This window comes from Hippopotamus amphibius, chromosome 1 (genome assembly GCF_030028045.1).
Source record: "Hippopotamus amphibius kiboko isolate mHipAmp2 chromosome 1, mHipAmp2.hap2, whole genome shotgun sequence".
Lineage (NCBI taxonomy): Eukaryota > Metazoa > Chordata > Mammalia > Artiodactyla > Hippopotamidae > Hippopotamus > Hippopotamus amphibius.
Window position 1 is genome coordinate 127,710,136 of NC_080186.1, and position 26,413 is coordinate 127,736,548.

The window sequence follows — 26,413 nt, forward strand, 5'->3', positions numbered from 1 at the left end:
CAATTCATGTACATTTAACTAGTCACTTAAACAAAGGTTTATTCAAGAAACAACATATTATAAATATGATGCTTCAACTATTTGACAGTAAGAACCATCTCCCTACTCCTAACCACAGCCAACAGCAGAAAACTTGGGATACACCTTAAGATCAACCAAAATGGAAGGAAGTGAACGAAGGCTCCACTATAACAGTGATATAGATAGTTGACTCCTTTACTTGTCCAAGAACCGAAAAGTCAATTTCACTGAACTATGCTCTTTTTCCTTGGAGCATGCCCTGCCCGCTGCCCTTCCACATTTCACACCACTGTCCTCCTGACTCACTATACTACAGTCATACTGGCTTTCTCGCATGCTGTCCCCTCTACCTGAAATGCTTAAACACTCAACCAGCCCAAGCCAACAACTACTTATCTGTTAACTCTAAATTTAAAATATTCTCAGAGACAAGCTAGTTTCAGGCCTTTTGCCACATGACTCCAGAACCCTTTGTGCTTCCATACTGGGTGATTATGTGTTCAAGGTCTCTCTGCATCTAGAATGTAAACTGTATGAGAGCATGGACCATGTCTCTCTTACTGAACACTGCATCACGCAGCAACATGCCTGGCACACAGTAGGTATATGTTACCTAGCAAATGACAAAAACAGACCAATGCGTATTCACTTCCTTTCCTAGAAACAAACCTCAATAAAATTCTTCAGGAATTAAAACCAGAGTAAGGTTTATTCCATTAAAATGTCAGATACGATTTATTCTACTCAAAGAATGTACAATACTATTTACTAGGAACCTACATGTCCTTCTATGTTTCAAGTTGAAGATGTTACTGCATTTTCATTAGAGAAGACCTAATCCTCTTCTCCTTCATGTTCCATGAACCCAAACCCATTTTTCTCTCAGAAAAACAGATTTTATTTTACTAGTTGGTGATTAACACCTCTGTATCATGCTCTCACTATCCTCTCTCTCTTAACTACAGATTCCAGAATTTCCACAAACAAGCAAGCGAGGCCACAGTATCTCTATGAATTTCCCTCATTTGTTCTGTCCTCATACATAGTGAACATGATCAATACCTGAACTTTGGAAATAAAGGACACTGACTATTCTCAAGCCTCTAACTTCTGGAAGGATATGGCAAGACATAATAATAAGGTTAATCTTTACACTGTATTATTTTCCTCCATGACCAGCTTTCTCATATTCATCAAGAATTACTCATATTAAGCCACTGCAAAGAAGAAAAAAACCCTGAAAATTAAGAAAAGATTTCTTCACCTTTTTGATATCTGTTTTTGTCCGGAGACCCCAGCCCCTCTGCAACGTGCGAAAAATTTCAACCTCTGGATACTGGCGCTTAGTAAAGCACTGGTTTTGGCAGCGCCCTCCAGCAGGACATACTGTGGGGTGACACTCGTAGAGCAGCATGCGGTTAATACACTCGGAGTCTATCCCACAGGGGTTCTCATCAGTAGCTTTACAGTTGCAACGGGGAATTTCAGACAAGTCTGCAGTGAAGATCTGTACCCTGCCAATAGGACGGTTCACCTGGAGAAGAAGCACATATTATAGTAAAGCAGGCACGTCAACACAAGACAGTTTAGGACCTATGAAAGGCAAATTTCTTCCCTTTGAAGTTGCACACCGCATTGTACATGATTCTGAATTATCGAAGTTTAGCAGGATTATTCACAATAGCTAAAATGTGGCAACAACTCAAGTGTCTACCGGCAGATGAATGAATGAGCAAAATGCGGTAAAAATAATGAAATATTACTCAGCCTAGAAAGGAAGGAAATTATGACATACAATACACAACATGGATAAACCAGGAGGATATTATGTTAAATGAAATAACCCAGTCAAAACTGACAAATACCAATTCCATTTAGCAACAAAGAGATAGAAAGTAGAATAATGGCTGCCAGGGGCTGAGGAGGGAAAAATGGGCAGTTATTGTTTATTGGAATATAGATTTCAGTTTTACAAAACGTAAAGCGTTCTAGAGATGGATGGCGGCAAAACTGCAAACATCATGAATGCATTTAATACCACTGAACTGTACATTTAAATATGGTTAAGATCAAAAATTTTGTTATCTGTATTTTACCACAATTAAAATATTGGAGGAAATAAAAATTTAGGCACTTTGACATAAAAATAAAACCTCACATGATACACAAAATATATATACCACAAATTTTAAAAAATCAATTCTAAAAAAAATCATAATTTCAAAGCTGGTAAGCCAAGTAAATTGTAAACTGAGTTTCTGCTATTGCCACATGGTGGCGCCACTTTAGCTGCTACAATAAAACAAAACATCACCATTCTCAAGTGGTAAATGTTTAACACGAAAAGGTCTGAGTCATTGGGGTCCTATATGTGAAGGTGTATTTTATTTTATTATTTAGTTAGTTTATTTATTTATTGGCTGTGTTGGGTCTTTGTTGCTCCATGAGGGCTTTCTCTAGTTGTGGCAAGCGGGGACTACTCTTCATTGTGGTATGAGGGCTTCTTATTGAACTGGCTTCTCTTGTTGTGGAGTACAGGCTCTAGGTGAGTGGGCTTCAGTAGTTGTGGCAGGCGGGCTCAGTAGTTGTGGCACATGGGCTTAGCTGCTCCAAGGCATGTGGGATCTTCCCAGACCAGGGCTTGAACCTGTGTCCCCTGCATTGGCAGGCGGATTCTTAACCACTGTGCAACCAGGGAAGTCCCTGTGAAGTTGTATTTTAATACTATCATAACTTGAATCTTTAAAATAGACTATGGCAATGTCACCCAGGCATTCATTTTTAGTGGTGCTAGTACTGAAAACCATGGTGAAAATCCAGTATGGTAAAACATAAAGGCCAAAGAAATTCTGTGATTTCTGAAGCCATTAGAATTTTTACAAATACTAACAACAATGTGGAGGTGGGGAAAAGAAAAGATGTTCCACAACAGAGATGGATTTGTGCACTGTAAGAATGGTCTCCCGAGCACTCCCAAACTCATTCTACGAAGCCACCATCACCCTGATACCAAAACCAGGCAAAGATGTCACAAAAAAAGAACATTACAGGCCGATGTCACTGATGAATATGGATGCAAAAATCCTCAATAAAATACTAGCTAACAGAATCCAACAGCACATTAAAAAGATCATACACCATGATCAAGTGGGGTTTATCCCTGGAATGCAAGGATTCTTCAATATACGCAAATCAATCAATGTGATACACCATATTAACAAACTGAAGGATAAAAACCATATGATCATCTCAATACATGCAGAAAAAGCTTTTGACAAAATTCAACATCCATTTATGATAAAAACTCTCCAGAAAATGGGCATAAAAGGAAATCACCTCAACATAATAAAAGCCATATATAAGAAACCAACAGCCAACATCGTTCTAAATGGTGAAAAACTGAAAGCATCCCCTCTAAGAACAGGAACAAGACAGGGGTGTCCACTCTCACCATTATTATTCAACATAGTTTTGGAAGTGTTAGCCACAGCAATCAGAGAAGAAAATGAAATAAAAGGAATCCAAATTGGAAAAAAAGAAGTAAAATTGTCACTCTTTGCAGATGACATGATATTATACATAGAAAACCCGAAAGACTCTACCAGAAAACTGCTAGCACTAATCGATGAATTTAGTAAAGTAGCAGGATACAAAATGAATGCATAGAAATCTCTTGCATTCCTATACACTAACAACGAAAGAGCAGAAAGAGAAATGAAGGAAACACTCCCATTTACGATTGCAACAAAAAGAATAAAATACCTAGAAATAAACCTGCCTAAGGAGGCAAAAGACCTGTATGCAGAAAACTCTAAGACACTGATGAAAAAAATCAAAGATGATACAAACAGATGGAGGGACATACCATGTTCTTGGATTGGAAGAATCAACATAGTGAAAATGACTATCTTACCCAAAGCAATTTACAGATTCAACACAATCCCTATCAAATTACCAATGGCATTTTTCACAGAACTAGAACAAGAAATCTTACGATTTGTATGGAAACGCAAAAGACCCTAAATAGCCAAAGCAATCTCGAGAAGGAAAGATGGAATTGGTGGAATGAGCCTTCCTGACTTCAAACTATACTATAAGGCCACAGTGACCAAGACAGTATGGTACTGGCACAAAAATAGAAAGGAAGATCAATGGAACAGAATAGAGAACCCACAGGTAAACCCAAGAACACATGGGCACCTTATCTTTGACAAAGGAGGCAAGAAGATACAATGGAAAAAAGACAGCCTCTTCAATAAGTGGTGCTGGGAAAATTGGACAGCTCCATGTAAAAGAATGAAATTAGAACACTTCCTAACACCATACACAAAAATAAACTCCAAATGGATTAAAGACCTAAATGTAAGGCCGGATACTATAAAACTCCTAGAGGAAAACACAGGCAGAACACTCTATGACATACATCAAAGCTAGATCCTTTTGGACCCACCTCCTAGAATCATGGAAATAAAATCAAGAATAAACAAATGGGACCTAATGAAACTTAAAAGCTTTTGCACAGCAAAAGAAACCATAAACAAGACAAGAAGGCAACCCTCAGAATGGGAGAAAATACTTGCCAACGAAGCAAAGGACAAAGGATTAATCTCCAAAACAGACAAGCAGCTCATGCAGCTTAATACCAAAAAAGCAAATAACTCAATCCACAAATGGACAGAAGATCTAAATAGACATTTCTCCAAAAAAGACATGCAGATGGCTAACAAACACATGAAAAGATGCTCCACATCACTAATTATTAGAGAAAGGAAAGTCAAAGCCACAATGAGGTATCACCTCACACGGGTCAGAATGGCCATCATCAAAACATCCAGAAACAATAAATGCTGGAGAGGGTGTGGAGAAAAGGAAACTCTCCTGCACTGTTGGTGGGAATGTAAGATGGTACAGCCACTATGGAAAACAGTTTGGAGATTCCTTAAAAAACTAAAAATGGAACTACCATATGACCCAGTAATCCCACTACTGGGCAAATACCCAGAGAAAACCATAATCCAAAAAAAACCTGTACCATATGACATCATCACAAATATTCTGCAACAAGAACTTGGGTGATCTCATTCTGTTAATAGAGTTTATAGTATTCTTTCCTGTGGTCTGATATTTGAGCAGCAAAACTAAGTTGATTAAAAGGTTTTTAAAAAAGAGGTTTCAGTAAATACTTACTAAAATTCCTAATAAGTTTGTTCCTCCCTATTCCTTTATTTTTAACTTTTGTAAATTATTTATAAAAATGACTTAGGGAAGAGATGAGTCCGGTCTCAAAATGGAGGTAAAACCGCTGCCAGGTCACCCCCAGCCCGACTCCGGCTGTCGCCGCCGTGGGGAGGAGGGCCATGATCCAAAGGAACCAGAACAGTTGAGAAAACTGTTTATTGGTGGGCTGAGCTTTGAAACTACAGATGATAGCTTAAGAGAACATTCTGAGAAATAGGGCACACTTACAGATTGTGTGGTGATGAGAGACCCCCAAACAAAACGTTCTAGAGGCTTTGGTTTTGTGACTTACTGTTGTGTTGAAGAGGTGGATGCAGCAATGTGTGCTCGGCCACACAAGGTTGATGGGCATGTAGTGGAACCAAAGAGACCTGTTTCTAGAGAGGATTCTGTAAAACCTGGTGTCCATCTAACAGTGCAGAAAATTTTTGTTGGTGGTATTAAAGAAGATACATAAGAATATAACTTGAGAGACTACTTTGAAAAGTATGGCAAGATTGAAACCATAGAAGTTATAGAAGACAGGCAGAGTGGAAAAAAGAGAGGATTTGCTTTTGTAACTTTTGATGATCGTGATACAGTTGATAAAATTATTGTTCAGAAATACCACACTATTAATGGGCATAACTGTGAAGTGAAAAAGGCCCTTTCTAAACAAGAAATGCAATCTGCTGGATCACAGAGAGGTCATGGAGGTGGATCTGGAAACTTTATGGGTCATGAAGGAAACTTTGGAGGTGGTAGAAACTTTGGTGGAAGAGGAGGCTATGGTGGTGGAGGTGGTGGCAGTAAAGGTAGTTATGGAGGAGGTGATGGTGAGTATAATGGATCTGGAGGTGATGGTGGCAACTACGGCAGTGGACCTGGTTATAGCAGTAGAGGAGGCTATGGTGGTGGTCAAGCAGGATATGGAAACCAAGGTGGTGGATATGGTGGCAGTGGTGGAGGATATGATGGTTACAATGAAGGAGGAAATTTTGGGGGTAACTATGGTGGTGGTTAGAACTATAATTATTTTGGAAATTATAGTGGACAACAGCAAGCAAATTATGGACCCATGAAGGGGGGCAGTTTTGGTGGAAAAAGCTCAGGCAGTCCCTATGGTGGTGGTTATGGACCTGGTGGTGGAAAGGGTGGATACAGTAGCAGAAGGTTCTAAAAACTCAGAAGAAAAGGGATACAGTTCTTAGCAGGAGAGAGCGAGGAGTTGTCAGGAAACTGCAGGTTACTTTGGGACAGTTGTCCCAAATACGTTAGAGGAATTGTAAAAATCTGCCACGGGAGGAGCGACGGTCCGTAGTCAGAAAAGTTACTGCAGCTTAAACAGGAAACCCTTCTTGTCCAGGACTGTCATAGCCACAGTGTGCAAAAAGTGCAGCTACTGATTAAAGCAAGGTGGTGGCAATTAGATGTTCATTCCTGAGGTCCTTTATCTGTTGTAGCTTTGTCTTTTTCTTTTCATTACATCAGGTATATTGCCCTGTAAATTGTGGTAGTGGTACCAGGAATTAAAAAGTAAGGAATTAAAAAAAAAAAAAAAAAAGACGATATAAGCATACAAAGGACCTACTGAACCCAGATGATAAATGGTGATGACTCTTTTACCAGGTGCACTAGCATTAGGTACACTTAACACAAATTCTTGTGACCTTGGGAATCCTAGTCACACTAGCCACCTGAAATATCTTTACTATCAGCCATTACAAGAAGACTTACCATGTGTATTATTCACACTATCTCAGGGCCATTTATCATTTTTTATCATCACTCTTCGGTCCCTTTCAAACCGGCAAGATGTTGACTGTGAACAGAATCTATTCCAATCTACTTTATGAAAAGACTTTCGAAAGCAACAGGAATAAGACTGTATCAACACACAACTGATTTTCTAAAGTGCACACAATGTGCTAGAAATGGTGCTCTGGCACATTTTTATCTTCTTTCAAGCTTGTACCTCTACCTAAAAGCAACTGTGCTCATGCTTCCAGTTCTCATCATGAACAGAGTGGGAAGCAGGCAAACTATTACAAGGTACCTCCTGAGGTCTTTTCTCACCTTTATATGTTTATAAGGTGGTGGCTTCTTGTCATTCTTTCGATCTTCCTGCAGCTGTCTTAGCTCTTTTTGGGCCTTTAACTCCTCAAACCTTGCTGCAGCTTCCTGAAGAGCTAAGAAAACACAGAGCACAGTCACTTAATCTCTGGATGGTGTTATTTATTTCACTTTTTCCCCCTTTTCAGGTGGAGAAAATTCATGTTTAAGATGAAAATCTAAAACATATATATGATTTCTATTTTCTAGTAAGTTATAGCCCGCAGGGTACTGATATACTGCATTAAAATAAAACATAATCCATCACTAAATAGCACTATACAGACTACCAGCTTCAGGGGAAAACTTAAAACAAAAAACACAGCTAAATACTTTGAAAAAGCCCACATATAACATCTAACCACAACTAGACTGCATCTGCTCAGCAAAGTCACTGCCTTTAAGCCTAATTCTTTTCCTCAGTCCTAAACTTTCTGTTTCCACAAATAATCTGCCTCCTAAGTGTCCAGGTAACATGCTGTGTTCCTTTGTAAGAAATTAATATTTGAAGTTTTCCTTTCCTTCTTGCCAATTCTCTGGAGCACCTATCCTACTCTTCTCCTAAAACTCATTCTGTAAATATCAATTATTAGCCTAATACAAAGAAAGAGCTTCACAGCTAATCTGCATTCAAGTGCTTTCATACGTTTAAAAGATTATGTAATGTCTGAAAAGTCCAACAAAAAATCTTAAGAATCTCATTCTTCTCCACTTAAAATTTTAATTCATTACTCTTGATTCAGGTTAAAAACTCTGAAAAGAATTCCAAATTGTCCCACTTCCCTCTCTGTGGCTTTCCCCATGCTCTGTCAGTTCTTTAAAGAAAATCTCCCCTCTGCTCCACCCCTCTTCCTCCACTTCCTTGTCATCATCTAGCAGACTCAATGTTGCCTGGAGTTGTTCCCTCCTTCGTTCATCCTATTATTCAGCATGTCCTACCCTAGTTTATCTACTTAATGTCTATCTAGCACCCATCATCCTCTCCACCCCATGCACTATTCCCTGTGACAGTCTCATCATCTCTGCCTGTAACTACTAGAACAGCCCTCTCACTGACATTCCTGGCTACAGTCTCTCATACTCTCTATGGTCCTGACATTCTACTCAGACTGAGGTTTCTAAAACTCTGCTCTGACCATGTAACTCACCCACCTTTTCAATATAATAGTCCAGTGCTCCCCCAACCCCATGCTTAAACTACAGCAAATACTTGGAGGTCACTAACTTGTCATGTTAGACTCAACGTGTGCTTTCACATATGCTATCTTTTCATGACAACATTTTAAGTTGTTAACTTCCTCACAGTCAGTGTAGGGATTAAGAGTTTGGATTTTGGAACCCAACCATTCTAGCCTTTGAAACCTTCCTCTGTCACTTACTGGCAATGGGACCTTGGGCAATAAATTTAACTTTTTTTTTCGCTTTGGCCACACCATGCGGCTTTTGGGATCTTAGTTTCCCGACCAGGGATTGAACCCGGGCCCTTGGCAGTGAAAGCATGGAGTCCTAACTATTGGACCACCAGGGAATTCCCCAAATTTTAACTTTTATGTGCCTCATTTTCCTCATCTATAAGATAAAGATAATGGCATCTAACTTATAGGGTTGCCGCAAAGACTTAAAGCAGAAAACAAACTTTGAACGGGGCCTGGCAAACAACAAATGCTAACTATTATAGTTCTTCTTCAAAGCATCACTTAAGAAAGAAGCCATCCATGACTTCCAAACTCTGATCCCCAGCACTGTTTTGCTTTCTCTTGGTTTGCTCCCACAGCATACCATGCATACTTCCACCACAACACTCTCAAAGAATGGCATTTTGACTACCAGTATCTGTGTCCAATTCCCCCACAAAACTAAGTGTTCCTTGAAGGCAGAGGCATCCAGCCAGCCCAAGGTCAAGACACAGTAAGAGCAGAATCACAGAGCTTCAGCAGGCTCAGACTTGCAATAATCCCTACACTCCACCTTCGCTCCCAGCCTTGATGGTGGCCAGCCCTGTGCAGCAAAGACGTCGGTCACTTGGTCTCCGACCATCTGAGACTATAAGACTCAAGACCCAAACTCCTGTAGCATTAGTACCAATAGCCCATATCTGCAGAGAAGGCACACTGCCAACATGTAAGTCAGGACCCTTGAAATAACATAAGGGAAACAAAACCTCTGTTGAACTTGTTCCTTATGGACACCACTCTCATTCCCCACCCAGGAAGTTTCACTTGTTTAGAAGCCCCTCTTCACTTCACCATGCCAACAAAATCTTATACTTCAATGTCCAAGTATATTCAAATAACGAGAGACAGCTGTATTGCCTTTCAAAGGACAGCTAAAGGAAGAAACAAATTATCATGGATGGGATACCAACTATATGCCCTTCAGGTTGATTTCTATATTATCTCATTGAATTCTCAATGCAACCCTTACTCGTTATATAGGGAGAGAGAATGTTGTCAACCCCTCCTGGCCTCAAATATCCCTCCTCCTTCACTGCTAGGCCAGCTTACAAAAGCCTCTTTGATTTAGAACATTTACGTGCCTTCACTATCTTATGTTGCTCTATAATCTAGGGTGAATTTTATTTCTTCCCAACAAACTAAACAAACAAACAAAAACCTCCTTGGAACAAATGTGGCTCTGCTATAGATTCTGGCCCTTGCCTAGCAAACTGTACTGTTTATTCTACAAAACAGTTCCAAAGTTACACTACTTACATGATGAGATGCTGACAAAACAGAACTGATACAAATTTCCTTTAAGGAAATTCTAGTTAAGTAAAGGTTAGGTTCAAAAATACTGAATTACATGGGTCAACTTCTCTGCAAAACCCTGTAGCCACAGCCACATACTGCCCTAGAGGGTAGAGCATAGCTGCTAATGGAGCGTATATGAATTCTAAAACATGTAATTCTAACAGGGAGCAGATACTCGGGCAACAGAGGTCTGTGCTGGCCTGAGAAACAAAAAGGATGAAGTTACCTTTTTTATATGTACCATCCACTCCTTTGCCCATCTTATCCTTGCTGCTCACGTCCCCCTCCATGTAGGGAAAGACTCGGGCCTGGTGAGTCCACAGATAGTCATTAGACCCAAAGAAGAGCACAGGGAACTCGCCCACATCATGTCTCATCTTGTCAATATTTGAAGGTACAGCTCGAGGATGGCAGATCTCAGCCGGCCACCACCTGGAAAAGGTGACAAGAAGGAAGGAAATCTCTAGAAGGTTGAAAGAAACTAAAAAAAATCCTCCTTTTGGGACAGGAATAAGGAATAGCAATGTCTCTCTAACTCACATTAATGTCTGACCCTGGCATTTTTACAAGGGCATTTCTATAAAAGGAAATAGAGATATGAACAAAACTTTATGACTATAATGTCCACTTAAGTATTATCTGTAAGAACGAAAACCTGGAAAAAATTTAAATATTCAACATTAAGGGAATGATAAAGTAGCTATGGGACACTATACAATAAAAAACATTCTTTCCTTTAAGAAGGCAACTTTCAATAACTATTAGGGGTATAGAAAAACAGAACACCAAAAAACACCCTGCATCCCCACAAGCTTGGCAAAGCAAGCATGTACATTACAACTTTTAGGAAGACCATTTGGCATTAGCTATTAAAGCTGGAAACCCCAACCCTGCTGAGAATGGCCTAGAGAAGTTCCTGTGCACATACACCAAGAAACACTGACAAAATGCTCAGAGTCCACATGTGAATGTGAGAATGGATAAATAACTACACTACACTATATAACTATACAAAAGGACACTTCAGAACAGTGAAGTGCGAATGAGCTAGAGCACTGGACTAACCATAATAAATCTCAGGAGCATAACAGTGAATGAAAAAAACAAGCTGCAGGAAAACACAGCAACAGTGCCTTTATATAAAGATCTAAAACATACAGACCAAAACACACATGTGGTAAACCTATACAGCCAGGCAAAGAAATAAGAAACACAAAATGCAGTACAGTGGTCACTTCTGGGGGTGGGAGAGAACAGATTCAGTCAGGGAGATGGAGGGAGCCTCAAAGGTGCCAGTAAAGTACTATTTTTTTAACTGGGAGGTACATACACAAGTGTCTCTCGAAAACCATGCATGTTATAATATTTTTTGTACATTCCATATCCAATAAAAATAATTTTAAAAAGAAAAAGCAAGAAACAAAACTGGGTACAAACAACGATAAGGCCAATTAATTATTTTGAAGGTGCAAGTATTGGTGTGCCTGCAAGTAAATATGCCAAAATGTTAGCAATATATCTTGTTTGTGAGATTATGGTTTTCATTCATAAAGTTTCTACAGAGGATATATATTATTCCCATATAAAGTGAAGTTTTTTTCTTCTATAACGGAAAATTAATGGGGGAGGGAGTGAACCCTGTTTAATCAGACCATTTTTCAAAAAAAGTTAAGCACAAGAAACAGAGGCTGGTAAGACTGAGTGCCAGTCTCCTTCATGCTTACTTACCTGTATCGTCCAACTTTTACCCAGACAATTTCCCTGTAATGTGGCTTTTTGCCTGCCTTACAGTCATTGCAATACCAGTTTCCTTCAGGGATATCAATGTTGAGGCATTCACGATGAAAAGCAGCAGGGCAAGAATCACAGCACAGAAGGCTGCCTCCTGTGGGAATCAAAACACCCGGCACTCACTCACAAGGCTGCATATATGGACCAGCTGCAGTAGCTTTCACTCCTCACCAATTACTCTTATTTAGAAAGAGTATTCCCTCTCCAGTGTACCTGAGCCACACCCCTGGGGGTTTGTTAGATTCACAGCAAATCATGACATCTTACTGGCAAAATGAGGTTAGGGCAATGAGGGCAGAAGAAAAATCTCTAAACATGTATGCCCACACACACCCCACACACACACCCACACACACTTCTTCCTCTTCATTAAAAGACAACACACTACAAACAAAAAGAACATCAATGATACACAATGACCAGAGTATAAAGAGCACAAACTTTAACTGATGTCAGACTAGAGCTCTACGATCATATGACTTCACAGAATTCACTTTCCTTGCTGAGCTTTAATTTCTTTAATGATATCTTCTACACTGAACAATAAATAAGAACACCTGTTTGAGAACTAAACAGGCAAATAAATTCCTTAGTAGTGTCTGACACATAAGTAGTCTCCACAAGGTCAGTTTCTTCCCTCTTTTTAAATTACATTTTAATCTTTTTTGTTTGGAACTCTCACCACACCTAAGGGCCCTTTGCAGAAAAACATTTCTAAATGCATAAACTTAATACGTAAAAGAACAGATATATTAAAATGATCAGAATGTTAGAACAAGAGAACAGAGTTATATACATTTCTTTGCAACGCATAAATAAGAAGATCTAGCAGTAGCAATGACTGGAAACAAGACTTCAAGTTATCTACAACAAAATATAATGGTGACAAAAATCACAGGTACCAGTGTGCTTTGTTGCCTAAACTTCAGTTAGATATAAGATCCCCCTCTCTCCATCCAAGTTTTCAGATACCAGATTAATTATATATGTTGCAGCAGTAATGAATTTTCACTTCTTAAAAGATTTTTGCTAAAAGTGACTCGATTTACTTATCTGAATCTGAAATCCTCATGGTTGCTGACAATAAAGAATTTCAGGTAAAGAGGTCTCACATTTAAGGAATACAATACATGCCTTATTTATCTTATGACAGAACTGAGCATGCTTCAAACATGGCAGACTCAAGCATGTAATTCCAAGTTTCCTCCTAAAGAAACAGTGAGGCATAAAGCCATAAACAAGGTATATACTCATGTCCATCTTCTTGGTTTCACTGTGCTTCTTTTTCCTCATAAAAACCTAGGAAAAACTTAATTTTCTGACACCATTCTTAAATGATTTCTACTGTGTCTTCTTCTCAATAATCGAGAGTAAGCTCTTAAAACAAGCTTTGGGGTGTTCGTTTTGTTGGGGCCAAGGATGTGCTCTTGAGACCCAACTCTGACTTCCACTAGAGAAGCTCTCCTTTTACCTGCGTTGTACACTGGAGCTCAGATTCAGAGCGAGGTTTCATTTGGGAGGAAGGTCTGTTGCTACAAAACAAGTTTCAAGAACTTGTTTACTCAATACATATCGCCTGTGCTCTATGCTCTCAAGTTCGTATTTGGCTACTGTGCATTTTGTGGATGAGGTAAACAATGACATAGAGACATATAAGTTTAACTGTCCCAATAATGAAATACCTTCTACAACATTCCTCTCTATGCTTAGTTATCTGCTGAGTCAAAATCTGGTTAATAACAATTTGCCAACTATATGCCTTGGTAGAAAAATCTTCCTTTTACTAAGCAGACATTCATGACAACTAGAAATATGTCATGTACAATAAGGCACTTGAACTAGGCCTTCAAAGATAGCATGAAAAGAAATCTGGACAGAAGAATAACCAGTGAAGAAAGGCCAAGGGTGGCAAACACAACAGTTTTGCAGGGAAGGACATAATGGGATGGGCTAAGGATAGCATGAAGAAAGAATCAACAGGATTAGTTCAGGTGATGAATAGGAGGGAGGCAGGCAGGAGGGTCTGCCTGGTGGAAGGAAAGGCAACATATAGGAGAGAGGAAGATGAAAGAGGGAAAACCATGTGAACCATCATAAGAAACCAAAAGATAAGAAAGTGACATTCGGTGGAAGAGGGTAAGAGGAAACAGTTTAAAAATACTGTTGAATTCTAGGAACTGATTACTTTCAATTTAGCAATTCATCATACTGTTACACTAACACTTTGTAACTACCTTCAGTTTTCTCCTATACATGAACAAATGTCCCAAGACTCTACTCTTGCCTTGTCTTCTAACAGCAGGATAATCCTAGATAGCGGGGTCAACAAACAGTGCTTAGGCTTTTTTGGCCTCAGGAACACCTTATGATCTTGAAAAACAAGGAGATTCCCAGAGAGCTTTTGTTTATACGGGCTAAAAATATTAATTCATTTTAAAGTAACGATAAATTTATGTTAACATAAATCACATTTTTATGAATAACTATATTTTCAAAAATGAAAATTTTTTACCGAGCTCAGTGTTTTACATTTTATGTTTTCTTTTAAAGTATAGTTGATTTAGCAAATATCAGGTGAACAGCAAAGTAATTCAGTTATACACACACACATATATTCCTTTGCAGATTCTTTTCCACTACAGGTTATTACAAAATACTGAATATAGTTCCCTGTGACATACAGTAGGTACTTGTTTATTTTATATATAGTAGTGTGTATCTGTTAATCCAAAATTCCCAGTTTACTCCTCCCCCCTCCCTTTCCCCTTTGGTACCCTAACATTGATTTTCTCTGTCTGTGAGTCTATTTCTGACTTATAAATAGGTTCATCTGTATCATTTTTCTTTAGACTTCCCATATTAGAGATATTATATATTTGTGTTTCTCTGTCTGACTTATTTCATTTAGTATGATAATCTCTAGGTCCATCCATGTTGATGCAAATGGCATTATTTCATTCTTTCTTATGCATGAGTAATATTCAATTGTATATATACACAACTTCTTTCACCATTCATCTGTCGATGGACACTTCGGTTGCTTCCATATCTTGGTGATTGTAAATAGTGCTATGAACACTGGGGTGCATGTATCTTTTCAAATTAGAGTCTCTTCTAGACATATGCCCAGGAGCAGGACTGCTGGACCACATAGTAACTCTATCTTTCGTTTTCTTAAGAACCTCCACACCATCCATAGTGGCTGTACCACTTTACACTGCTGCCAACAGCGTAGAAGGGTTCCTTTTCTCCGCATCCACTTCAGTATTTATTATCTGCAGACTTTTTGATGACGGCCACTCTGACACTGGTCAGAATGGCCATCATAATTTTTTTGCAAATATTTTCACTTGAATTTGTTTCAAAATGATGTTTGATGTACATGAAGAAAATCTGGTCTCTCACAGACAAACAGTTAAAAAAAGGAGTATTTTAATAACTTGTTCAATAACTACATATTCCTTCTTTAATACTATACACTAAAACTTCACAGGGTAAATCTTAGTTGCAGTGTCGAATCTGAAACTGTATCAATAAACTTTCAGGACTATTACATTAAAATTCACTGATCTGCCTTACCTCTAAACTGATCTTTTACATATGCGTCTTTTTTTAATTTATTTATTCATTTATTGGCTGCGTTGAGTCTTTGTTGCTACACACGGACTTTCTCTAGTTGTGGTGAGCAGGGGCTACTCTTCCTTGTGGTGTGCAGGCTCCTCATTGCGGTGGCCTCTCTTGTTGTGGAGCATGGGCTCTAGGCATGTGGGCTTCAGCTGTTGTGGCAAGGGGACTCAATAGTTGTGGCTCATGGGCTCTAGAGCACAGGTTCAGTAGTTGTGGCACAAGGGCTTACTGCTCCGAGACACATGGGATCTTCCTGGACCAGGGCTTGAACCCATGTCCCCTGCACTGGCAGGCAGATTCTTAACCACTGCGCCACCAGGGAAGCCCATACGCATGGTTTTTAACATCACGCATTGTTCATGTGGAAAATACTGGTTTGCTGAGTCGGACAGATCTTCCAAACGATCTATTATACAATACTAAAACATCACATTTATTACTGTCACCATGATTTCATCAGTAAATACGAGGAAGCAGTTAAGCTCAGGGTAGGTAGATTAACAGTTTTCCAAAATTCTGAATTTCACTTAAGAGCTCAAATTTTATCACTGACAATTTCTGTCCGTTGTTTTTTCCTGAACTGACAGGCTCATTTTTATCTATTTTCAAGAAAATGCCTGACAAATATCCAAGTATGAAGAGCCATAGCTTTTCAGTAATTTTTAATTAATTAATTTTATTAGAGTATAGTTGATTTACTTTTTTAGTAATTTCTAAGACTAAAAATGGTTGTTCCATGAACCAGGCAGCTGGTTCAGACTGCATCTCCACCGCATGTCTGCTTCAACTTAAGATAACCACCAGCATGCAACAGAAATGCTTTACGTATACTTCCCATTTTATCACACTGAATATTAATAGAATGTTCACACGAGAGTTGAGATTTAATAAACTTTAGTTACTTTTTAAAATCAAGGACACTGTTATGCGAAACTTCCATGTTTTTACTGTATGTGGTGACAGAGAACACGAGTGCTTTTACTTGTACACTTTAGAGCCATCACCTTGATTTGTGCACCATCAGTGCAAATGTCAACAAAGTAAAAAGGCAAGTAACATCTCGGTCTTATTATGAAAAGAGTTATGATCTTATGGAGGCTCCAGAAAGGGTCTCTGGATCCTCTCCACTTCCCAAGGATTCATGGATCACATGTGAGAGCCACTGCCACAGGTACTACGTTTTCTTGGGCACTAAGTTTTCATTTTAAGTATCCATTATTATGCCACAAGTTAGGACTGCCAATACACAGGAACCTCTACTTTGAAACCATCTCATTCCATTATGGAATGAAAAAGTGTAATGCTGAAACTGTTTCATCACGCCATCTTCAAGAAACATGGAAAACTTCTGGAACCTGTATTTCAGCCTCCCAGACATCTATTTTCTTTCTAAGGGCAGAATTATAGAATGTCGTATTTAAATGCTATTAATATCAAAATTATCTTTAATGTTCTTCTAAACAAAAGACAGGTGGTGTAATGATAAACAGGCAGCTGTGTCTCCCTCAGTTTTATAAGGAATAGATATTATATGAGCAAAAAAAGAATGTATGATACAGGACAATCACAAGGCTATCATATCTGAAGCCAAAAAGAGCATAGTTCTTTCTGCATTAAAACATCCCGAACTACATCAAATTCCACCCACATGATTGCACGTAATACTCTTTTATTTATTCTGTATTAGCCCCATAGTTTGAGGATTACAACTATGTCCTGCTGCAAACCCTAGTCACATTACATAAATCTTAAGAGCAACAACAGCAACAACAACAAGAAAGTCCCAACTGACCATTTTCAATCATTTAAACAGTCATAAAACTTCTTTTTTAGCTTTAGCACTATTCAGCATATCTCAGTTTCTCAAAAGGGATGCTAATTCAATTACACGTTGACCCTTTATGTTTATCTATTTATTTTTAATTCATTTCTTTGGTTGCATCAGGTCTTAGTTGTGGCAGGCAGGCTCCTTAGTTGTGGCACGTGTGCTCCTTAGTTGCAGGTCGCCACATCCTTAGTTGTGGCACGTGTACTGCTTAGTTGCGGCAGGCGGGCTCCTTAGTTGTGACTCATTGGCTCCTTAGTTGTGGCATGCCAAACTCTTAAGTTGTGGCATGCATGTGGGATCTACTTTTCTGACCAGGGATCGAACCTGGGTCCCCTACTTTGGGAGCTCAGAGTCTTAACCACTGCATCACCAGGAACCCCTCTGACTCTCTCCCTCTTTCTTTTTTTAAATTTTTATTTCATTTTATTTACTTATTTTTTTGGCTGCGTTGGGTCTTCGTTGCTGTGCGTGGGCTTTCTCTAGTTGCGTCGAAGGGGGGCTACTCTGCATTGCAGTGCACAAGCTTCTCACTTTGTGGTGGCTTCTCCTGTTGCGGAGCACAGGCTCTAGGCTCACAGGCTTCAGTAGTTGTGGTGCATAGGCTTAGTTGCTCTGCAGCATGTGGGATCTTCCTGGACCAGGGATCAAACCCATGTCCCCTGCATTGGTAGGTGGATTCTTAACTACTATGCCACCAGGGAAGTCCCTCCCGTGACTCTTTTTAAAATTAGCCCCTCAGAACTATTCACAACCAGCCAAATTTTCATGAAATTGCATCACTAATAAGTACATCTTAAAAAATAGAAAAGTCAAGGAAGTTGTTTCCCCCAAATTACTAATCAACAAAATTTAGTCAACGTGGAAAGGAAAAGAAAAAACTGGATAAAAGAACTGGTGTCACCCTCAACACTAGAAAGTAGTGGAGCAATGTTCACAAAAGTTTTAGAAAAAGAAAAAGCAGCCTAAAACTTTACAGTAACCCAATGTGTGCTTCTCGAATAGAGGCAAATGAAGAACAGTCTCAAGCAGAGAAATGGAGGATCTGCGGGTACTTTTTAGAAGTTCAGCCAACCAAAAGAAAAATTTAAATAAGGAATTCAGAACTATAAGCACCACAGTAAATAGACTGGTGGCGTACTAAATCTTCCACTTAACTAACAAAAATTAGCCTGAGAGGAATGAAAAGGAAAGAAAATGTTCAAGGAGGATAATACTTACTTTGCTTTAAATTAGGAAAAGTAAGTATGTTTTAAGTATGGGTTGGAGGGTGAATACAGATAAAGACATAAAATTTATTTTTCCTCCACAGAAGAACTTATAGGAACTAATATCCCTTATAGTGAGGAAATATTTAACAGAAGTTCATAAATTCTTTTACTTTCCCTTTGTTTATTCTCTTTAAACTAATATAAAATTGATTTTACAAAAACAACACACAATTACCTGATAATACCATCTTCTAGAATTGTTTCTATCCAGAAAGCTACCCCTTCTATCTGCTTCTATGCATGTATGTCCAGAGTATTATCACTTAATATTAAGCAACGGTTTCTTTCTGATGTAGGACTTTGGGTTATTTAGGGGTTTTTATTTCTTTCTTATTTTATTTTTTACTTTCCCCCCAGCGTTATAGAGATATAATTAATATATAATATTGTATAAATTTAAAGTGTACAACATATATGTACTTCATATGTGCATATACTGTGAAATGATTATCACAAGAAGATTAGGTAACACATGAAACAACTCACATGGTTAAGGGGTGGGTGGGTGGGTGTGTGTGTGACAGAGAGAGAGAGAGAGAGAGAGAACTCTGAAGATCTACTCTCATAGCAACTTTCAAATATAGATACAGTATTGTTAACTATAGCCACCATACTGTATATTACATCCTTTAAATTATTCATCTTATAACTGGAAGTTTGTACCATTTGACGACACTCCCTCATTTTCCAAGAATAATTTTGCTTCCTCTTAATCTTATTCTTTAAATTGCTTCAATTTAATATTTTGTTAAGTCACTATTCAAAATAACAAAAATAATAATACCTCCCCCTACTGGGGAACAAAACCACTGTACTGTTATGTTATTGATAACTCAGGACATCACTTCCCAATATTTCTTCTAGTGGCAATAAAAATACTGCACTAATCTCTTTATAGAATATTCATACAACCAGAAGTCATGTCTTACCTTCTGAGCATACAAAACACCAGCTAACATTAACATGCTCGTGATTTCGGCAGCCACGCCTAGGGGTAAAGTGATTAGGACAGATGATGCTATTGGACGCAAGGATCTTTGAGCCAGCAGCCAGGCAAAAGTCATTGGCATGGTATGCCACTGGGCAGCGGACACAGCGCATCAGTCGACCTAAAAATATGAGAAGCAGAAAAACCAGGCAGGGACAAAAGAAAAAGGGATTAAACATAAAAACAATGTGAGTTATTCAAGTCCATCTGCTATCACTGAGAAAATGTTACAAATAAATGGAAGTTCAAGAGATCTTAAACACCCAATCCTCTAAGAAAAGCTCAGATGGGAAGTATACGCTAAATAGCCTTACAGAGTCAGATCCCACAAAAGTAAGTGAGCCTGCCTCAACAAGCATGAGCCCTACTCAAACCACTGTCCTGATTCCTTGGAAACTGGAATCAGCTGCAGACTAAACGGTGGTGGTGGTGGTGATGTTGGTGGTGGTGTGTGTATACAATCAGATTAAAAGACCAGATAGGAGAAACACCAACGCTTGCTTTTGTTGGCTGGTACTCCGTGATTCTTAAAGCCTTTTAGGTGAATGAATGAACCTCTCCACCTCCATCCCCCATGAAATATATCCTTTAACACACTCTACCAACTACAAACCACCCAAATGCTATCTACAATAGCAACTGAAAATGGGAAGGTAGCTGATCGTTAAACTGCAATTTTGGGACTTCCCTGGTGATACAGTGGTTAAGAACCTGCCTGTCAACGCAGGTTCGATCCCTGGTCTGGAAAGATCCCACATGCCACAGAGCAAGCCCATGCAACCACAACTACTGAGCCTGCGCTCTAGAGCCCTCGAGCCACGACTACCAAGCCCATGTACCACAACTACTGAAGCCTGCGCACCTACAACTCATGCTCCCCAACAAGAGAAGCCATCACAATGAGAGGCTTGCACACAAGGAAGAGTAGCCACTGCTCACCCCAACTAGAGCAAGCCCATGCACAGCAACGAAGACCCAATGCAGCAAAAACAAACAACAAACAAACAAACCTGCAGTTTTGATCAAGCACATTACTGTACTTAAGACTGACAAGATCTATAGCACCAGGAAATCATCTTACAGAAGGTATTGCCAGTCTGATTAAAAGAAGAGTCAACACTGCCACATTTTTCCTGCTCATTCCCCTTTTGGAAAAGTGGCGCTTTTGGGGCATACAAGCATTTAATAGTAGAGACCCAATATTTGGCTTTCAGTGAAATCAGTAAGTGACCCACTATTACCGAGCAGAAAGAAATGATTGTCTTCCCACTGGGAATGGATTTAGAAACTTGAGTTTATCTGCACCCACATATAGTTTTGAAAACCTCAGCTCTCGATCTAACTGTGAAGCAGGAAAAAATTTTTCAGATAGGAATTTCCATTTTAAAAATAAAACAAATCACCACAAAACAAAACCCTCACTTCTGCCCTATATGCATGTCTGAATGATATCACATCTGACAATCATAGATATACGAGCCCTCAGGAGAATATACTTTGTTCTAATGAAGGAAGACATCCAGCAGAAGAAACTCCCTGGAGGTCCAGTGGTGGGGACGCTGTACTTTCACTGCAGAGGGCATGGGTTCAATCCCTGGTCAGGGAACTAAGATCCCACAAGCCGCATGGGGTAGCCAAAAATTACATAACACGACACGACACAACATGACATGACATAAGACATCCAGCAGAACACCTTTTCAAACTAAGTGTCACATGAATTCCAAATATTTAAGACTACCACATAATGCCAGGGCTCCATAAAACACGTAAAACAGTGGTGACTGCTAAAGCTGTCCATCACTCTCTTCTCTCTCACGTAAAATGCTGGTACTCTGACAAAAGCTAGAGGCTATGAAGAGATATGCCGGATTGCATCTGGAAACATCCATTGCCAATGAAACCAAGGTTCTATAATTAGATTGGTCTAGACAAGAAACTCATACCTTTAGATGCAGAAACACTGGCTGGATTAGCAGCATGGCATGTTATACATATGTGGAGGGAGCACCGGAAGCCCTTGTTCTGCATGACAGTGGGTGGATACTTCTGGACACACTCTTCATGGTAAAACTTTCCACATAAGGGCAGAAGGCACCTTTTAACATCTTCCCCACTCTGCTTGCATACAAAACAGGTATGTATTCCTGGGAAACAGAAACAAATTAATACCACTCAATTCTAAACTATTCTAAGAATTCACTCAATGCTAACCTATTAGGTAAAAGTTACTGAGTACACAATTCTGCACCAAGTTCCAACATGGGGTGGCAGGGGAGGTTCCCACATTACAAAGCAATTCTCTGATACCAGCTGGTGTCCTACAATTCAACTCAATTCTCAGACTATCTACCTGGAGATAATATCAGATCTCAAGGATTAAGTAAGGGTTCAGTCCTACAATACTGCCCCCCACCTCTACCATTTCAGATACCAGATATAAGTCAAGGTTGTCATCTGTACTTCTGACCAACTGGCTATAAATCAAAAGTTGGGTTTGATTAACTTACTAGAGTGGCTCACAGAACTCATTTTACTTACTAGATTATCAGTTTACTAAAAAAGCATATAATTTAGGAAGAGCCAGATAAAAGAAATGCATTGAGTAAGGTATGGGGAAAGGGCAGAGGGTTTCCAGGCAGCCTCCAAGCATGCTACACTCTCCTTAACCTCCATGCGTTCACCAACCCAGAAGCTCTCCAAACCCCATCCTTTTGGGTTTTAATGGAGGCTACATTACATAGGCATAATTGATTAAATCACTGGCAACTGAGGACTAATCCAGCCTCTAGCACTCTCCCCTCCAAAAAGATCAGGGGGAGATGGAGCCCTCTAATCACATGTTGGTTCTCCTGGCAACCATCTACCATCCTTAGGTGGGTCCAAAAGTCATGTCATTAACATGAGAAAAAGATATACATCTTTATAGCTCTCACCACTTAGGATATTTCAAGGGTTTCAGGAGCTCTGTGTCAGAAACTGGACAAAGACCAAATATATATTTATTAAAAATCACAATATCACAGTGAGGAACCTTATAATAGACTGATCAGGATGACAACACGAACCTACTAAACCATCTCAATGTCACTATTAAGTGGGAAATTTAATACATGCTTGCTGATGTGACGAGATGGGAAGTACATATCCCCCACAAGGTATTCTTGCCAAAGGAAAACTGAACTGACCTGATCCAGCCTTGAGATCTAACTACACGTTTCCAGGAAACATGGAGGACAGAGGAACAAGTTAAAGGGACACCTCAAGGATGCAATCAACCAAATTTAGAACGTGGAAAATTTAGCAGACAAATGACCACTGTCTCAAGAAATAAAGAACAGTAAAAAATTGGGTGAGGGGCCCCTCAAATATGTGCAGTTAGTGGGATCCAGCTATAAGGTTTGTCATGTAGGGGTGACGATTAAGGTCTGGTTTAGCAACAGGCCCAGTAAGGAAACCACATTTGGATACTGAGCACTTAAAATGGGACTGGTCCAAATTGTGATGTGTAGTCACTGCCAATACATACTGAGTTTGGAGACCTAGCACATAAAAAAGAATGTAAAAAATTTTCAGTCATTTTCATATTAATTACATGCTGACACACCGTGAATATGTTTGGTTGAACAAAACATATTTTTGTTGTAAAAAAAAATACCATACTGGGATTTTATTTGGATCTTTATTCAAAACACGGTTAAACAATATATTTTGAGACAAAGTGGGAAAATTTGAAAGTGGGACTGGGTAGTTGATGACACACAGGAGTCACTGTACACACTGGATATATATTTTTAAAGATTTTTAAAAATATGCTAGTTACATATTTTGAAATATATGAGTAAAATGAGGCAAAAAGTTGATAACTACTGAAGCTAAGTGATGAATACATTGAGATTCTTTATACTGTTCTCTCTACTTTTCTATATATCTGATGATTTCTATAACAAAAAGCTTAAGAGAAAAAAAAAAATCTACCTCTCTCTGAGAAGCAATACGATGTAAGGGAAAGAGCCCGGGCTTGAGAGACAGACAGACCTGAACATGAATCCTGCCTCTGGCACTTGCTGGAAATAGAAACACATTAACATAATCCACCTCATCTTTATAAACAGTGAGATCATCCAACTACTAATGATTTAGAAAAAACATTTTAAATAAGTATTTGAAAAGAAGCAATCTACTACCTGACACTGAATAAATGGCAGCCAATATTGAACTGGAGAAACCTAAATTACGGTGTGGTCATCCTACTATAGGAAAAGAGCGTGAACCCGAAGATATAAGAAATAACTCTTTTATTCTTAACTCTATATATCCTCACTAAAACTAGGGTAAAATTTCCTACCCTCAAAAATAATAACCTCCTTTACCTCACATAATATATAAAACTTAATTCAATACAGATCACAGACCTAAATGTGAAACCTAAAATTAAAAAATTTTCAGGAGAAAACAAAATCTTTGTGACATTGGGTTAAGCAAGATTTCTTAACCGATCAAAGTCCATTTTAAAAAAAAATTGGGGACTTCCCTGATGGCACAGTGGTTGAGAATCCGCCTGCCAATGCAGAGGACACAGGTTCGATCCCTGGTCCGGGAAGATCCCACATGCCGCAGAGTGACTAAGCCCATATGCCACAGCTACTGAGCCTGTGCACCACAACTACGGAAGCCTGTGAGCCTCAGAGCCCATGTGCCACAACTACTGACGGCTGCGTGGCTAGAGCCTGTGCTCTGCAACAAGAGAAGCCACTGCACTGAGAAGCCCATGCACTGCAACAAAGAGTAGCCCCCGCTCGCCACAACTAGAAAAAAAAGCCCACTCGCAGCAACGAAGACATAACGCAGCCAAAAACGAATTTTTAAAAAGAGCTTGATAAACTAGGGCTTCCTAGGTGGCGCAGTGGTTGAGAATCCGCCTGCCAACGCAGGGGACACGGGTTCGATCCCTGCTCCAGGAAGATCCCACATGCTGCGGAGCAACTAAGCCCGTGCACCACAACTATTGAGCCTGCACTTTAGAGCCTGTGAGCCACAACTATTGAGCCCATGTGCTGCAACTACTGAAGCCCACATGCCTAAAGCCCGTGTTCTGCAACGAGAAGCCACGGCAATGAGGAGCCCGCGCACCACAACGAAGAGTAGCCCCCGCTCACCGCAACTAAAAAGAAAGCCCGCACACAGCAGAAAAGACCCAACACAGCCAATAAAATAAACAAATTTATTTAAAAAAAAAAAAAACACGCTTGATAAACTAGACTTCATCAAAACTATAAGCTTCTGCTTTTCAAAAGATACCAGTAAGAAAATGAGAAAACAAGCCACAGATTGGGAGAATAATTTGAAGAGTATATATCTGACAAAGACTTGTATCCAAAATATATGTAAAGAACTCTTAAAATTCAACAGTAAGAAAACAACCCAATTTAAAAAAAATTTTTTGAACACTTTCTTCCTCAAAGAAGACAGAAAAATAAGCACATTAAAAGATGTGCAATATCATTCACCATTAGTGAAATGCACATTAACACCACAATAAAATACCACTACACATCGGTCAGAATGGCTAAAATTAAAAAGATTGATAATACTGAGTGCTGATGAAGATGTGGCGGAATTAAAACTCTCACACATTGATCACGGGAATGTAAACTGGTACTAACACTTTGGATGTTTCTTAAAAAGTTAAGCCTACCATATAATGCAGCCATTCTGCTGTTAGATATTTACCCAACAGAAAAGAAAATGTATCCTTATAAAGGATACACAGTGCTCTATTTATAATAACCTTTATAATAACCGAACTTGAGAGCCATCCAAATGCTCATCAACAGCTGAATGCATAAACACACTGCTATATCCATACAATGCAATACTACTCAGCAATAAAAAGGAATGAATTCTCAACACCCGCAACAACACCGTTGAATCTCAAAATAGTCATGCTGAGTGATGGTTTCAAAGGTGTATGTACACACACATATCAAAACTTCAAACTGTACACTTTGTGTAGTTTACTGTACATCAATTACACATCAATAAAGTTTTTTTAAGAGAGAAAATGGGGACTTCCCTGATGGTGCAGTGGTTAAGAATCCGCCTGCTAGTGTAGGGGACACGGGTTCGACCCACATGACGCGGAGCAACTGAGCCCGTGCACCACAAGCATGAGCCTGTGCTCTAGAGCCCTTGAGCCACAACTGTTGTGCCCAGGTGCTGCAACTGCTGGAGCCCAAGCACCTGGAGCCCATGTTCCGCAATGGGAGAAGACATGGTAGTGGGGAGCCCGCACGCCGCAATGAAGAGTGGCCCCTGCTCGCTGCAACTGGAGAAAGCCCGTGCACAGCAGCAAAGACCCAACGCACCCAATAAATAAATAAATAGATAGACAGACAGATAAATAAATAAATAAAAATAGTTCTGCCTTTGATTAGCTTGGTTCAGAGAATATCACATCATAATAACGATGAGACTAGCAAAACTGGATCACTGGTACAAAAGGCAAGAAGATCTTTCTAAATGGTATCATCAAAAAATCCACAAACAATAAATGCTGGAGAGGGTGTGGAGAGAAGGGAACCCTCCTACACTGTTGGTGGGAATGTAAACTTGTTCAGCTACTATGGAAAATAATATGAAGGTTCCTTAGAAACTAAAACTAGGGCCACTATATGATCCTGCAACCCCACTCCGGGCATATATCTGGAGAAAAACATGGTCTGAAAGTATACATGCACCCCAATGTTCACTGCAGCACTGTTTACAGTAGCCAAGACATGGAAGCAGCCTAAATGTCCATCAACAAACA

At 39.3% G+C, this 26,413-nt stretch overlaps 1 protein-coding gene and 1 pseudogene across 8 annotated transcripts in view; one reads left to right on the forward strand and one right to left on the reverse strand.

Moving 5' to 3' along the window:
- NSD1 (nuclear receptor binding SET domain protein 1) overlaps positions 1-26,413 on the reverse strand; it is a 142,017-nt gene that overhangs the window by 12,891 nt on the left and 102,713 nt on the right. For 7 of the 8 annotated variants that reach the window (XR_009052729.1, XM_057728206.1, XM_057728171.1 and 4 more), the window contains 6 exons: positions 21,549-21,749; positions 19,544-19,723; positions 11,829-11,985; positions 10,327-10,532; positions 7,315-7,427; positions 1,286-1,555 (listed from right to left, as the gene is read on the reverse strand). Coding sequence is in view for 7 of the 8 variants with exons in the window: in XM_057728206.1 (XP_057584189.1) it covers positions 1,286-1,555; positions 7,315-7,427; positions 10,327-10,532; positions 11,829-11,985; positions 19,544-19,723; positions 21,549-21,749 (1,127 nt within the window). In the remaining variant the exon portion in view is untranslated. The remainder of the gene's footprint in view (positions 1-1,285; positions 1,556-7,314; positions 7,428-10,326; positions 10,533-11,828; positions 11,986-19,543; positions 19,724-21,548; positions 21,750-26,413) is intronic. The other variant, XM_057728198.1, reaches the window with a different exon arrangement.
- LOC130849385 (heterogeneous nuclear ribonucleoprotein A3-like) lies at positions 5,309-6,418 on the forward strand (annotated as a pseudogene).